This window comes from Anastrepha ludens, chromosome 5 (assembly GCF_028408465.1).
Source record: "Anastrepha ludens isolate Willacy chromosome 5, idAnaLude1.1, whole genome shotgun sequence".
Lineage (NCBI taxonomy): Eukaryota > Metazoa > Arthropoda > Insecta > Diptera > Tephritidae > Anastrepha > Anastrepha ludens.
Window position 1 is genome coordinate 31811064 of NC_071501.1, and position 17314 is coordinate 31828377.

At 40.8% G+C, this 17314-nt stretch overlaps 1 protein-coding gene across 1 annotated transcript in view; it reads left to right on the plus strand.

Annotated features, from left to right (window-relative positions):
* Positions 1-17314, plus strand: part of LOC128864622 (uncharacterized) — a 182421-nt gene that overhangs the window by 128886 nt on the left and 36221 nt on the right. The window contains exon 10 of the mRNA XM_054104382.1: positions 14767-15520. Within this exon, the coding sequence (XP_053960357.1) occupies positions 14767-15520 (754 nt within the window). The remainder of the gene's footprint in view (positions 1-14766; positions 15521-17314) is intronic.

The window sequence follows — 17314 nt, forward strand, 5'->3', positions numbered from 1 at the left end:
AAACTGTTCATATTTTGGGGCTATCCATAGATCAAGCCATTTTTTGATGTCTTCATAGGAATGGAACTGCTGGTCAACTAGACTATGTGCCATCGATCGGAACAGGTGATAATCGGACGTCGCAATATCTGGAGAATATGGCGGGTGGAGCAGGATTCCCCATTTCAGTGTTTCCAGGTAGGTTCTAACGGGTTTGGCAACGTGAGGCCGAGCGTTGTCATGCTGTAGAATCACTTTTTCATACCTCTCCGCGTATTGCGGCCGCTTCTCGCGCAGTGCTCGGATCAATCGCATCAATTAAAGTTGCTACCGAACCCCAGTGAGGGTTTCGCTTGGTTTTGACTGTTCATAATAAATAACACCCACTTGGTCCCACCAAATACATAGCATAACCTGCGCAGCGTGAATATTCGGCCGACGCGACGACGTAGAAGCATGACCGGACAGTCCGCATAACTTTCTTTTCTTTGGATTACTGTAATGAATCCATTTTTCATCACCCGTCACGATGCGATGAAGAAAACTCCTCCTTTTTTGCCGCTGGAGCAGTTGTTCACAGGTGAAAAAACCACGTTCAACATCCTTTGGTTTTAACTCATAAGGAACCCAAGTCCCCTGTTTCTGAATCATTCCCAAAGCATGCAATCGCTTGGAAATGGATTGGCGGGTAACTTCTAATACTAAAGCAAGCTCTTCTGGCGCTTGACACAGATCCTCATTGAGCAATGCCTCCAATTCAACGTCTTCGAAGGTTTTTGGTCTTTCCTCACGCGGACGGTCATCAACATTAAAATCACCGTCTTTGAAACGACGGAACCAATCTCGACACGTTGTTTCACTTAAAGCAGCATCTCCATTAACTTTTTGTAGCTCTCAACGCGCTTCAGCCGTCGTTTTTTTTCGAATGAAAGAGGAGAATTAACACTTCCCGCAAATGACGATTATTCGGCACAAAATCAGACATTTTCACAAAACCAAAAGTATATACCAAAACAAAATCACTAATGTTTGTTTACCATATGTCTATGACGTTTAAGTTATGTTAGAATCGACTAGCGGCATCTATTGACAAACAGCGGGAACTTAGTTGCGCACGTAATAAAAAATGGGATCAAATTGACCCGTAAAAAGGGGCACTAGGAGGTTTATATATTCCGCAAAAATGATGCCCATGAAATTCTACTACAGAATATTTGTTAAGCAAATTTCTATCAGAATTCAACTTATAACACTTTTTACACGATTTCTTTCACCTAAAGTAGGAAATTTTGGACCACTGTGAAAGAAGCTGAGATGTGCTCGATTATTAATTTGTGCTACAAAAATGGTCAACTCATGTTGTACTTGCAGTCTTATATACTCGATTTCTTGTTCCAATCGACAGATCTAAATTCGTTAAGCTGTGCTTTCATAGTTTTATAATTTCTGAAGAGAAATATAATTTGCTCACTGAAAACTATTAACTTTCAGCAATTTTATATCAAAATTTGCGAAAAAATTATGACCAATTTTTTTAAGCACCACCCTAATGTTTGTAAAAATATAAGAGAAATCTACTTTATGTATGTATATTTATAAAACCAAATGTGCATATCTGTGTATACACAAATAGCCGTGCTTATAAAGTCATTCCAAAGGTAAGCTGTTGCTGGCAGAGGACAGTCACAAATGTGTATTTTCTGGGTTGCAATTAATTTAATTTTTTTTGTTTGTTTTTAGTTCAGAAAACTAAGTAAATGGGAAAAGTTTTTCAGTCAGCAGTAGTTTAAAGGAGAAGAAGAAGATTGCCAAGAAGAAGAAGCAGCAGAAAAAGATGAAAATATGCTCAAGCAGGAGAGTATTAAATAGAAAAACAACGAATATCTAATATCTTAGAGTTTGATGGCAGTCGAACAAATGCATGCAGATTTGAAGCACAAACACATGTAGACACACGCACAAATATATCAATACAGAGACGAGTTTACCCAGCATTGGAAGTGGGGGAAAAACTGGTAGAGGGATTATTGATATGTAGATTACACCGTAAGAAAAATATATTGTCAACTAAATTTCTTACATTTTTAATATATCAGTTTAGGGCTAACAATTTGCGCTTTTAATTTTAACACTTTTAATAACACATTTTTTAAAAATATGCAAAAATAAGCACGAAAACTAAATTTATTTTCGAAATTCAAATTAATTACTAAGAAAAGTAAAATCTATACCGACGGTTCTAAGATGAACTGTGGTGTGGGAGCTGGCTTCCATTCGGAGCCGCTCAACCTGTCCCAATCAATTCGTCTTCCTGACTATGCCAGCGTGTTCCAGGCAGAACTGTTAGCGGTCAGAAAAGCATGCAAATCACTAAAACTCTACAAGGAAGTTGGTGCAAGAGTAGCTATCCTCTCAGACAGTCAAGCAGCTATAAACGCCTTGGAATCCAACTCCAGTTCATCCAAACTAGTCTTACAGTGTAGAGAAGAGCTGGAAATGCTTAGTCATTGGCTTAAAACCACTCTGATATGGGTTCCCGGTCACAGGAACATACGGGGTAATGAGATAGCCGATGAGCTAGCAAGAAAAGGTTCGACACTAGACTTAGCAGAGGCGGTGGCAGTCTGCACCCCACTCAACACATTAAAAGCATCCATTGCTTCACACTATCATGCTTTGGTCGAAAGAAGATGGAAGCAACTAACTACATGTATTACACCAAAAAACACATGGCCGTCATACAAAATCCATAGGACGAATTATCTGTTAGGATGCTCTAGGCCAAACATCTCACGCATCACTGCAACCCTTACAGGCCATTGGAAAGTAGGGGATCATGCAGCTAGACTCAATCATCTACCCTTCAATCCTATCTGCAGGAGTTGTCAAGCGGAAGATGCGAAGGAAACTCTTTTCCACTACTTATGTGAATGTCCAGGGCTAGCTAGGGCACGAATCCGCTCCTTTGGTAAGCCTTTCCTGCAGCAAATTAATGAGATCTCAGACATCGAGATAAAGAATTTGCGGCTATACTTGGACATCACTAAATGGATTTGACTTAGAACAAAAAACAAAAAAAAGCGAAAAAAAACATCATTATACGAGGACGGTGGTAGTAAAACGTGGAAATACTCAACCACTTGAACAACAACAACAACCACATGAGACCGAAGTTGTTGTATTTAAAATAAACAAATAGTTTTCTTGGGGTTAGTTTATAACTTGCAGCTAAATTTGTGTTGGATCTCCCTTTGATTACAATTTGTTGAAGTTGTCGAATTATCGATTTGTTTAAGTTTTTTATTAAAAATTGTTGATGAATTTTCGACCATTCGACAGGAATCGAACTTCAAAAGCATTTAGCGCTCTCGAACTGATGTCGATTTTTGAAAACCGATTGAGAAAGTATTACCCATACATTTTCGATTGAGTTAAGGTCAGGGCTGCAGCCAAGCCATTCTAAATTTGGTACTTTTTCGCAACCAAAAATGCTTTCGTTGCTTTTGAGGCATGAACGGCTGCTTTGTAATGCTGGAAAATCCACTTCTTCTTGAAATTATCATCGAAATCTAGGTGTTCTATGTACTTCACACTATTCATATGGATATGAAACTAAGGGCGTTTTACCTTTGACATTGAAATTGAAATTTGAAAAGGTCGAGCCGGTGCTTATTAATTGGATTTGGTGGCTCCTGAAACACTCAGGCTAAGAAGCCTATTGTATTTAAAGCTCTGAAAAGATGATTCTGGGCTTAACCATGCTCCGTCGCCACCAGACCACTGAGGCGTAAGTGATGATTGGTCTGATAAGTGCTGTGTATATCCATAAGACCACAGCATGTTTCAGACCCCAGGTTTTGCCAAAGGCTCTGCCGCATTGCTGAAAAGTCCTTAATGTGCGCGATTCACCTTCAGTGAAACGTGTGTCTCCCAAGTCAGCTTCTTATCCAAGATCACTCCTAGATATTTAACTTCATCGGAAAGACCAAGTGTCACACCTTTCAGTGTTGTAAGACTGAGTCTATCTAATTTCCGTTTTCTCGTAAACAAGACTATGGTTGTTTTGTTTAGATTAACGGAAAGACCTAGTCTCATGTACCAGTCATCGATTTTGTCCAGAATCCTTTCGTGCAAAGCCTCCGATGTTAGCGCACAGACATCGTCCGCATATGCTTGAACATGAACACTGAGTTCCTGCATCTCCGCTAGTTGAGAGTCCACGACTAAGCACCACAGCATCGGAGAAAGAACACCTGCTTGGGGGCATCCTTGCTTGGCGCAGAGGGTGATTAATTGGTCACTGTTCTCACCAGCGGTTAACAGCCTCTCAGAGAACCTTTGAACATTAACGGCTGTTCAAACCATAACAGAACCTCCTCCAAAATTACGAGCCATTATCTTCTTCTTCTTCTTCTTCCATGCCAATACATTTGAAAACCATCTGATCCAGATAGGGCCGCGATAAGGTTCCTCGGATTCCCTCTGTCATGCATCAACCTCTTGATTTAACTTCAAGTTTTGTTGGTTTTGAATACGTCAGCTTCTTGATTCCTCCTCCAGGTCAGGGCTGGTCTGACTCTTCGACGGCTGCCTTGAGGGTTCCAGTCTCTTCTTAACACGTGACCGAGCTAGCCCCATTTTCTTTTCAGGATTCTGATCAGTGTTTGAGATAATTTTAAGGACAGAAAATTGTCAATATTTTGCGGAGATAGGTTAGGTTAGATTGGTATGGCGTCCCAAGGAATGAGCACACTTGGACGGAGAAAAAAATTGATTCGCCCTTTGTGATACCATTATGAAGGAGGTGAGAGGAAAGAGAAAGACCGATGGGATACAGGAAGAGGGCGGGCAGAGGTGGTGCTGAGATGGTTAGGAGCGTGTGGATTACGAACGATGAATATACAGCGTTTGCGTCAACCGTTTTGTGCTGCTGATGAAATTCATCAGATTTTTATTATCAGCCCCAGCTATATCAGCAGGCGTGGCAAAGAAGTAAGAGCCAAGATGTCGGGATCTTAGCCCCACCAGAGCAGGGCAGCTAAGGAGAAGGTGTTGAGATGATTCCACCTCATCTTCCATATATCCAGCGCAAAAAGGAACCCGAGGTGATTCCAGGTCTCACAGCATGCATTCCTTGCGCCTAGTGACATGTGAGAAAACCCACGAGATTCGAGAGCTGATGTTTTGTCAACCTCAGAAGCTCGCCCGAATGCCACCATGACCAGAAGGATTTCGCTACCTTACACGTTTGTGTACTTGCCCAGCACTCGCTGAGTTGGCGCGATGCCCATCTTTCCAGGAGCAGACCGCAGGTAGTCAGGGGGATCCCAATTCTCTCCCTTCGCGGGGAAATCACCTCACATGTCCCTTGTCTGGCCAGCTCATCCGCCTCACAGTTTCCTGCAGTGTCGCTGTGACCAGGAACCCAGATGAGGCTTATGTCTTATTGCCGATTGGCTGTCGGTGTAAATATTGCGGAGGAAACGATTGCAACGTTTGGAGATTAGAGGCTGCAAGGTTCCCGGTTTCGCAAAGGTTGTGTTTGATAGACAGCACAACGACCAACGCAAGATGTAAGTGGTAAAGTCTTCTTCATGATCAAACCACAGCGCCAAATTTAGCACAAACAGAGCTTTGTTTGGACCGATTCTTTGTAGAAATGACAGAAATAGTTCTGATTTTTACCAAGTAAAATAAAAATTTTCGCTCAAACTCTGAGAAAACCCGAAGTAATAATTCAGTAGCTAAAAAAATGTACAAGTAAGTCCCATGAATCAATCCCTTGAAATAACTTTCACTCTCACGGGCGACATCTCTCTAACCGTAAAACTGATCATAAATATGTCACAAAAGCCCAAAGAAGCTTTTTCTGGAGAGCTCGTATTTGTATGAAAAATGAATCACCCCATCGGAAAATTTATAATTTTTGCAAATGGCGTCGTACGTCAATCATATTGGACACTTGTGAATTCGACAGCTGCAGTATATGTTACAACCAGACAAGCAATGGAGTGCGTAAAAAAGAAATCAAAAATTGGATTACTCAAAAAAAAGAAGTTGGATGATTAATTTTGCACCACCTTGTATATATAATATACATATTTGCAATTCGTATGTTTGACCGGCACTATTTGTAAATGTTCCAAATGACGTGAATGGCCTGTCGGCAATATTTTTTGTGTCAATTGCACTTTAAAGGGAAACAAATTTAAATCTTCCTTTAAAATGCGCCGCTTTGTGGTTTCACTGACGGCAAAATGCTGAGCGCGATGACGATACGACACTGCTGGCTTCTGGGCAACGCGCTCCCTCACTGCTTCAACACTGTTTCATTGGAACGTCTTGGTTGTTGACGAATGACATGTTGACGATCTCCTACTGTTCAGTCCTCAAAAAAATTCGACGCCAAATGACGAATACTATTGTCAGACGCTGCCAGTTTGCCGAGATACTTTTTGCGATGTGCGCTTTGAGTTAGAACAATAGAACGACTATTTTCAATGTATAGCGTCACTGCTTCAGCGCTTTTTTTCGGTGTAAACCGATCCATGTTTGAAATTGTACTGAGTTGACGTATCGAAAGCATGTATGTTGAAGTCGATGGGTTGGTAAATGACAAAGTTATTTAGCGTTTACATACTGGCATAAAAGATGGTGCACCCTGTATGTATAGATATGTCGACATCAAATGAAAGAGGATAGTATACATAAATCCAAAAATTTGTTTCATAGTTACTCTCTGGTAAAACACCTAAAAACTAAGCTCTAAAGTTAAAACTTGAAAGGAAAGACATTCGGTTGATGGTCGGTATTATTACAGGACACAGCCCTTGAGGTCAGCATATGACCACCATTGGAATCACTGAGGACCCAATCTGTCTGTCATACTTGGCGGAGGTGGATAGCACTGAGCATTTTCTCTGTGAGTGTCCTGCCTTTGCTAGAGCACGGCTACGAGTTTTGGGTTCCGATGTCGTGAGAATTAGTAATATTCGTTCTCTAAAACTGGAGGATATTTACAGATTTGCCAAAAAATCTGGAAAATTCTCACAGGACTAATTATCTCTATTTCTGTCTTTATTCTTTCCTATCTCTTTCTCTGATACTTTTTTCCTTCCGTCTTTGACTATCTACCCTCTTTCCAGAGCTTTAAATACAATGGGCTTTTTAGCCTGAGTATCTTAGGAGCCACCAAATGTCCTGGTGCTCTTTGGCTCGATCTTTTCAAATTTCAATTTTCAAGCTCTTAAGTTTTTGTCCTCGTTTTTCATTCAAATCTTTCAGTGAAAATATGGGTTTGAATGCACTATATGGTATATATGTAATATAGGTATATATTTTTTTTTTTTATTGGCGCGTACACTCTTCTTTTGCGTGTTTGGCCGAGCTCCTCCTCCTATTTGTGGTGTGCGTCTTGATGATGTTCCACAAATGGAGGGACCTACAGTTTCAAGCCGACTTCAAACGGCAGATATTTTTTTATGAGAAGCTTTTCCATGGCAGAAATACACCCGGAGGTTTGCCATTGCCTTTCGAGGGGCGACCACTATTAGAAAAAACTTTTTCTTAATTTTTGATCTTTCACCGAGATTCGAACCGACGTTCTCTCTCTGAATTCCGAATGGTAGTCACGCACCAACCCATTCGGCCACGTCGGCCGCCGTAGGTATATAGTTTATCGAATTCTTCAAGTCTACTACAGTCGTTTATTTCTCGTGCTAACCGGCGCCAGTTGGACACACCAAGTGAAGCTAAGTCCTTCTCCACCAGTTGTTATGACCAGCTCTACAAATATTTAGGCATTCAACAAAATTCAATATCACTGAATTGACTATCCGTAGTAATACTTTTTGAAATATTTCAAACATTTGCATTATCTTCTGTGCATTCGCTTTTCTCTGCAGCCAAAAGTTTGATCAGCCAAAGATCCAGTTTACTGCTTGCAAGTCAATGGTGCGCCATGTCGTATGAGCAACAAACAAGCGTTCAACTAGTCCACTTATACATACTTCGCAACTTGCATGCATATGAGTAAAAGTGTACCAGCAAAACTGGTTGAGGGGGGGGCGGCGGGGATGCGGGGAATGCTACAAGAAATTGAATTTCACCAGAGAGTGAGAAAGTGATGGTGTGTTGGCATTATTGTTACTGCTGCTGCTGCCGCTGCTGTTGTTGTTGTTGTTTGCTATTATTGTTTTTGTTATTGTTGTGCTGCATGTAAATGCAAGTGATTTTATTTTTGCATTGCATGTTTTTGTGGCGCCAAGTTTCGAATGGTAATTGAATTTAAGGATTTTGTAGCGCTCACGCGTACAAAATTTCGCCCGAACATACTCACGCACACGAATAGCGAGCATTGATGTGTGTGTGTGTGTATTACAGTTGTATGCGCATATAAACGTAAACTGAGTAGACTGCATATGCACACATGCTCATTTGCTGTTGTTGGTGTTGTGAAAAGTTTTGATTTTTATGTTTGTATGCTGATTTGTTTGCAAATTGCGTGCGTGTGTGTGTGTGAGTGTGTGTGAGGTATGAATTTATATGTATGCATGTGCATGAATAATATCCTTCTTGCATTTTATTGTGCATGCATTTGCACGCATTCTTGTTTATGTTTGCGTGTAGATGCAAATCCTGAAAATGTCAGCTGAAATGGAATTTAAATTGCACTCTAAGCTCTATTGGCCGACATGCAAAGCGATGATGTTTTTTTTTCTTGCTTTTTTTGCTTATAGTTTTCATGGAATTTTTATTTATATCTTGCTTTTTTTCTGTAAATTTTGTAAACTTCATTTTATTCATAAAAACGAGCGCACAACACATTTTAGCGGTTTAACTGGAAATGAAAATATTAAATGGACTAGACATTAAGTGGTTTTGTGTAGGAAAAATAAAGTATTTTTCTTTATACCGGATACATCAAAATATATGGAGCGGTGACATTATTTATATGGAAATTACTGTTATTTTTTCTCTAAGCAAACATTGAGTATTCAGTACCAATGGCTTGAGCTAAAAAAGTTGCTGCAAAATAGTGCAATTTTACAAATTCATTTTGAAACCTCGGTATGCGCCTCCTCAACGGGAATTATGGCTGAAATCAAAGGAATGGATTCGTACTTTCAGCAGCAACAGCTTGAATTTGTGGCATAGCCAGCTACTAAAGCCATCTACGAAAAGCATAGAAAAACTAAAATCACGAATATTTGAAAACCCTAAGCAACTTCCTAGCAAGCAACTGAGAATCTCATTAAAACTAAACCAAATCGAGCTTTTCAACTTAGGTGGAGCACAACACAAAGCAGGTTGGTGGAAGGTATAAATTACCATTGCGAGCAATTAATCCTTTGATATATCACAGTTTCACATTCAACCAAATTCAGTTTAGAGTCATCCTTCTGCCTTGTTCTATCATCCACTATCCGTTACGAATCTCAACAGCCACTTGAGTTCGACATCCGCAAACTGATTTGGCTCGACCCAGCTATTACCGTCTAATTTTGCACAGCGCTGAACAATTTAGTACGATATGACCTAAAATTTGAGTTCGGCTAAGCAACAACATACAATTCGTAAAATGCACAGCACCATCTCATTACATAAGGCCTCAAAGACATACCCTGGCACCTTCCATTTAAATTTGACCAAGTTTCTTTCACTTTACTCAATTTGTGTTTGATCTAACTCATTCAGCAGAAAAATTTACATTGTTAGAGTAAGGGCGATAAATTTTATTATTGTTGTCCCTCGTCCACTCAATGCTTGCCAAATTCGCGCTGCATGTAATGGTGTCGAATGACTTCTTGAAGTCAATGAACAGGAAATGCAGCGGCGAGCGCAATCAGCTGATTGCTCGACAATAACGCGTGGTGTGTTTGCTTGATCGCCTCAGCTGCGCTGGGCGCGGAATTCCGCTCTCTAATCTCTTAAAGAGCTTTGGAAGTGCTTCAGTCTTCCTAGTATTTTGTAGATAGTGATGAGTACCGTCATGCCTATGCAGTTACCACACTCTAGTAGGTCACTTTTCTTCAGATGTTTGACGATGATTTCTTTGATCCACGAAGGTGGCAGCTACTCGTTCATATCCTAAACGATGACATTTTTAGCTGCTAGAATGTCTCTTTGTCTATTCTTTTGATCTTAAGGGGCTCCGCTGGTCTAGAGCTCGAAAATTTGGGGTATTTTCAGGATTTTTTTTTTTTTTTGAATTTAAAAAGGATATTTAAACTTTTTTGGCCTTTTATTTAACTTCTTTTACAGACAAAAATAAAAAAAAAAATTTAATTTTAATAATTTAAAAAATGGGGCTGAAGTTGACCCTCCCGAAAAATTGGACCTGGCCAGTGTTGTCCATTTTTTCTTTTCCATTTATCTGAAATAGAAAAACCAACAAAATTATGAATCAGTATAACGATTCGGTTGAATAATTGTTTTTTGTTTTTTTTGACAACACCAGAGCGCGCGGACCGCTCTGTACCTAGTTAATGGCCATAATATTGGGAATTTCCGCATGAAAATTTCACAGTATATTCCTAAGATACCATACTTTCGAAATATCGAAAAAACAAAACATCGTTTTTTTGAAATTTCTAGACCCTTAATGAAGTTTCATATTATAAAAAATTTCGTTTTTTTTAGTTATTTAATATTTTATTAGTTTTTGACATTTTTCTTCTCATCGAAGACAAAAAGCTACCGAAACATCCCCGGACATTTGCAGCGTTTATGGTGCAGATGTCATGGGTGAGTCTATAGCACGGAAATGGTTTGTAAAGTTCAAAAATGACGTCGCTGACACATCCCGCAGTGGATGGCCTTCTGAATTCGATGAAGAACATCTCAAATCACTTTGGAAAGAGTCGAGAATTGACGGAAAAATGAATTGCAATCATAAAACGATTTCCAATCACCTTCATGCATTGAGATTAACCGAAAAATTGAAAGCCTAGGTGCCTCAGGAGCTCAACGAAAAAAAAACAAAGAAAGTCACCTTCAAATTTCTTCTCAGCATCTCACCCGCCATCGAGCAACATGCGGTCATAAACAGCGCCTTTTGTACCAACTCGTCACGGAAGATGAGAAATGGTGCCCATGCATCAATATGAAGCAAAAAAGGGAGTGGCTGATTCCAGGAGATACGCCAAAGCCGAAAGGCAAACCGCATCTTCATCCAAAGAAGATGATGATATGTGTTTGGTGGGGGTGGGCATGATGTGCTGGGAAATGCTCGAAAAGAATGATACGGTCAACAAGAAGCTCTACATTGCCCAGCTTCGCCGCGTAAATGACGCTATTCGACTGAAAGTCCCAATCGACATGGTCAAACCATCCTCCTTCCCGACATCGCTAAGCCCCACGCTGCACATGTCGTCAAAGTCGCACGCCAAAAGTTCGAATGGGAGGCCCTTCGGCATCCGCCGTATTCTCCGGTCCTTGCACCAACCGATTACCATCTTTCCCGCTCCCTGTCAAACCATATGAAAACTTCTTTGACACCAGATCAGGCGATTTTTGGTGGAACGGTATCAACAAATTAGTCGAGAGTCAGGAAGAGGTTGTAACCAACAAAGGCGGATATATAATTGATTAACTTATTGGTTATAATCGATTAACTTATTGGTTACAAATATTGGTTTTTGTTTAAATAAAAGTCTTCGGTAAAAACGCTACGAACTTATTCCCCAACCCAATACTTTTCTTTTAGTTTTGTACTGGAATTTGTGCAAATGTTTTTTTTTTAGTATGATTCAAATCAGAGCATAAGTACGATGTTTATAAATATTTCAGCCTAGACAACAAACATGATCAGACCGAGTAATCTGATCAACAAACGTGATCAGTGTGAGTAATTGTATTTCTACTAACCTCTTCTTACTGTGAGCCTCCAAACGATCTTTATTATTTTTATTAAATTCACCATTGTGACATGAGTACGCGAACTCAACCCCAATCTCTCTCTTCCTCATTAAAAAGTTCAGTGGTAAGTCAATGTAAGTCGGGAACTTTATCGAAACCCCCACTATGAAATATGTGAACTCTACGCAGACCGAGTTAGACTTGGAGGCTATCAACTGCTCAACTGTACTAGAAAACTTCGCCCCTTCACTCTCCTACCGCGACCTGAAATGATGAGTGACGAAGTATCTACGTAGTCCACAATCATCAACACCGTTTCGGGCGCATCAAAATTTTTTGCGAGATCATTAGAAATTTTTCATAGTCATCAATAAGCTTCCGAAGTGATTAACATTTTTTCGGAATTTTACTAACTTTTCGGTATTGTTAGTACTTTTTCGGGCTCATTAGTAATTTTCGGGATTATCAATACTTTTCCAAAGACATTAGTAACTTTTAGTTACCGACAGTAATTTTTTTTTTGTTCAAGTTTCGGGATCATTACTAAATTTTCGGGATCAGCGGAGATTTCTCGTGAGTTCAAAGATAAATTAAACACCGCGCCCTAAAAGGTAGTGTTCTCTCTCCATTACTGTTAAGCTTTAATATCGCGAACCTCCCAAACCACCAGCGGGAGTTGGCTATCTACTCAATATAACTCATCTCTGCACTGCAAGGGTTTTAAGTAGAAGATCTACGCAATTGTTCAGCGTGACGCAGTTTGGCAATTACTATTGTTGTCATACTACTCACAGCGAACCACTATTTTTCTGAATCCAGCATAATATCTACTACTAGGTTATAAACCATTTTTGGCTTCCCAACCCTGTCACTCAATCCTTCTTCGTCCAGCCCAAGACGAAGGCAGACAAAGAAAAGATGCTCGGCATCTTCAACTAAATTGTCACTGAAAGTCCAGCACGGGTCGTCTCTACACTTAAATCTATACAGATAAGTGTTTGGGTCATGTAGAAATCTATCTATCCATGCTTTCGGTTTATCCATTTGGAGATATTCGAAATCGGTTTATCCATTTGGAGATATTCGAAATCAAACGATACGTCCATCGTCCGTTCATGGAATTCCTCCATTCCTCCTGACACGCACTGATGCTTCGCTCCTGTTCAGTCTTTCGGTTAGTCAGGTGAGCTGGATCCGCTCGGTTTTCGGATTTCGGCGAAATCGAAAGCGGTCAGCTTGACCGATAGCATACCCGCGAAGACTAATACAGCATCCTCCGATACTGTACGGAATGCGCAGCACACCCTCAGGGCACATAGCCGGTATATCGATTTAATGCCTTTCATGTATGAGCTGCAGTTTGTTGCTGTGACCCAGGCCGGTACAACATATAGCAAGATGGATGATATCACACTACTAAGTAGCTTCCTAGAAGCCTGCTTAGAGCCTCTCGTATTCGTCATAATCCGGGTTAATGTTGTTACAGCCTTCGCTGATTTATCACTGGCGTATGTTATGTGCGGATTCAGGCTCAACCTGTGGTCGATAATTACGCCAACCTATTTGATGTACACCTTAAACTCGAGTACGTGGTCACCTACTGTGAGATTTGCTGTCTCAACTATTTTCCGCTACTGATAAGAATTGCTTCCGTTTTATGGTTTGCAATCCAATTTTTTGTAATTTGATTGCAGATTGTTTCAGCCTGGTTAAGGAGTATTTCGGATCCTGGAAGTAGACTCCATCATACCTTATATTCCTGAGAAGTGGGCCCAGCCCTGTGGTATTCCTCTAGTTACACTGCAACTTTATCGCTTTTGTATTGCAAGTTTTGTATTAGAGAAGTAGCTTGCAAGAATTTTCCGAATGCATTCTGGGAGCTCGGAAATTCTCCAGCGCATTTAGAACTTTGCTCCAGTTAGCTGCTTGCGCCGCATTATGCGAATTTTCTGGCTTCGAACTATGCCCAACACCGAATTATGGAAAAAGATTAATCAATCCGATGTGGCGACTGAAATCCGCTGAAGGAAGTGGCAATGGATCGGTCACACCCCGAGTAAAAGTGACGACAATATCGCTAAACAGGCGATGGAACCCCTGCCAACAGACAGGAAGAAATCTAGGCAGACCACGAACTACCTGGCGCCGTTTGTCGAAGGCGGAAATGAGGTCCTTGAGTACGACTTAGAATGAGTTTTGAGCTCTTGCCATGGCGAAGAGGAGTTCTCGACGCCCTACGCTCCAACTAGGGATTCCTATCCTAAAGTGTTTGATTGAGAAGTAATGAGCCTTCCCGCACGGAGCGTCTGCCAAGCGATCAACCGAATCGGCTAGTGGGAGAAAATGATCGTTGGACCTTCCCCTTCCACTAGAAACCGGTCCCAGTTCGTGGGCAACAGCGGTGCAGTCAACATCGCTCCGCGCGTGAAAGCTGTTTTAAAAATGTATTAGGATTTTGCATGCCATACTGACCATCTTTTTCGACTCTCAAGGCATCGTTCACAAGGAGTTTGTACCCCCAGGAAGCACTGTAACGCGGGATTTTACAAAGAAGTGCTCCTTCGGCTGAAAAACCGCGACGCCCGGGTTCGGCCCGACCTCGTGAACAATTGGACCCTTCATCACGACAATGCGTCGACGCACACCACGATCCTCTACACCTCTGCATTGGCCAAGATGGGAGTTCCGGTGCTTACCCACCCATCCTACAGCCCAGACATATCCCCTCCGGACATCTTGTTGTTCTATAAACACTAGCGACTTATGGATATAGAACTTTGTGTAATATCTTCGACTTATATAGTCCACCTTATTCCGTTACATTGGAAAATATGTATAATAGACTCTGAAATGTTTAATAATAATGAAGATTTCTCATTTTACTAACACTCATAATTTTTTACAACTTCTCTCCTTTCGTACTTCCAGATGTCCCCGATATTGTTTGTCAGGAGTATGCAGTGCCGCATATGCAAGATCTACTACCTAGCGCACAAAAGTCCAACTCCATATATGGCGCAAGTGGTGGTGGTGGTGGTGGCAGCAGCAGCAACTACAGCACCAGCGCCCGTAACACCCTCAACAGCATGTTTCAATCGAAATTATCGACTGCTAGCCAAAAGTTGCAGCAGCTACAACATCAGCATCCATATCAGTCAAACTCAACACCACCACCACCACCACCACCGGCTCCGAATTCTGCAACAATAGCCACACACTGCCCACCACCAATACCGCCCCTACCGCCATTATTGGGCACCACCAGTAACGAGAAATTCTATGCAACCACAGCGATTTGCAAAGCAAATGCACCGCTTGTTGTTGGCAGTGGTGTCGTTGGTGGCGGTGCCAGTGCAGGCGCTTGCAATACACTGCCAAACGGTAGCATTGGTGGTGGTAGTGGCAGTCTAGCCTCGACCACAGCCAGTCTTGCATCAAGTTCTACAACGCCTACGGGTGGCTATGGTTATTCGAGCTCAGCCGCTACTTTAGCTGCCATCAAACCGCATCATTATAATTTGGACATGAGCGGCACTGGCGCCAGCAGTGGTGGCGCTGATGTCAATGAGGAGCAGGCCAATTTTCAAGTACAGGAGTTTCCGCGACAATCATTGGTGATAGTCGAGAAATTGGGTTGTGGTGTTTTTGGTGAGCTACACTTGTGCGAGACGAAGGGAATGAGGTAAGTGATGGTAGTTAGAATTTTAGAGCTGCATTGGAGGAAGCAGAGGGTGTGAACTATGTAAAAATTGTGTAGTGATGGAATTTAGAAAAAATTCACGGTTGCATTTCATTTTTTCAAAAATAAAGCTTGACACTTGTGTAACTGATACTGAAGAAGAAATTTTTTGACGACTTTATCGAGCACATTGGTGCTTAGGTTTAGTTAGGTTGTAATGGTTGCCCAGAAGGTGGGCCCTCTTGGATGCATCCTTTGTGATACCATTGCAAGGGAAAGAAGAGGTCCTTGGAAACATCGAAAATCGCACATGGCGCATTTACCACATATTCCCATACAAATTCATGTAACTATATAGGGGTTTAGCCAGACCCGAGGTTCCCAAACGAAGGTGTAACTTTTTAAATGCTTCTTTTCATCCTTTTTGAGGATCATTTTTAAAATATTATATCCATAAATTTATAGAAAATGTGAAAAAATATGAAAAATATGTGAAATTCACGTCCAAAGTCAAAAAAGGTGTAGCCAGTCATGGATGCCCAACGGAGGGTTAAAAAACAGCGGTCAAAAAAAAAAAAAAAAATTAATACAATAATATTATATTAAATAAAAAATAATGAAGTAAAATAAAGTAATTAAAAATGCATTAAAAAAGGGGAAAATGGAGAAAATAAGTAAATATTAAAAAATAATAATAAAAATGTATATTGAAATAAAAAAGAACAAAATAAATTGAAATAATGTTAACTAAAATAAAATAAAACATGGCACTTTAACTAATTGGCATAAATAACTAATTATAAGTTGGTATTATAGATAAATAAATAAATAAGTAAAGCCAAAAAAAAAAAACCAATTGAAAATTACAAAATATAAAAGAACATAAACTGTAACGCATTCAAATAAAGCAAAACAAAATACATAATGCCCATATTCGACGGACCCATCTGACAAACCCGTATCTTTTGACAGAGACGTCAGATAGCGTAACGACATACCGCGTTGGCAGCGTCAGTCCAAGCAGAGTTTTACCATGGAACAGTACACGCCACACGAGCGCTCCCAAATTGTTGAAATTCACATTCAACAAAAGAAGTCAATTGTGAAAACTCAACGTGCTCTCAAATCAAAACCGACCAAGGCGATCGGATGAGAATATTGCTCTTGTACGGGCCAGTGTTGAGACCTCACCAAGGACATCCCAAAATCGCCGTTCTCAGCAGTTGGGCATTGCTCGGACCACTTTACAACGAATTCTCCGCATTGATTTGCATTTATTCCCGTATAAGATTCAATTGGCGCAAAGATTGTTGCCTATGGACAAGCCTCGTCGATTGGAATGGGCCCAAAGAGTCATCGAAATGGCTGAAGATGACGAGCAATTTTGGAACAAAATCATCATGTCCGATGAGGCTCATTTCTTATTGAATGCGACGGTAAACAAGCAAAATTCCCGTATTTACGCCACCGAAATTCAAGAGGTACCTCTTAACGACGAAAAAGTCATTGTTTGGTGTGGCGTTAGTGCTAAAACGATTATTGGGCCGTTTTTCTACGAAAATGAAGATGGTCAAGCTGTTACCGTCAATCAGGAGTGTTATCGCGATATGATAACCACTTTTGTGATGCCTATTATTCGTCGAAAGCGTATGGTTTCAACAAGTCGGCGCTCCACCACACATAGCTCGCACCACAATCGATTTTTTAAAGAAATTGTTTGCTCGCCGTTTGATGTCGAAAAATAGCGATTATGACTGGCCACCGCGTTCGCCCGATTTAACGCCACCTGACTTCTTC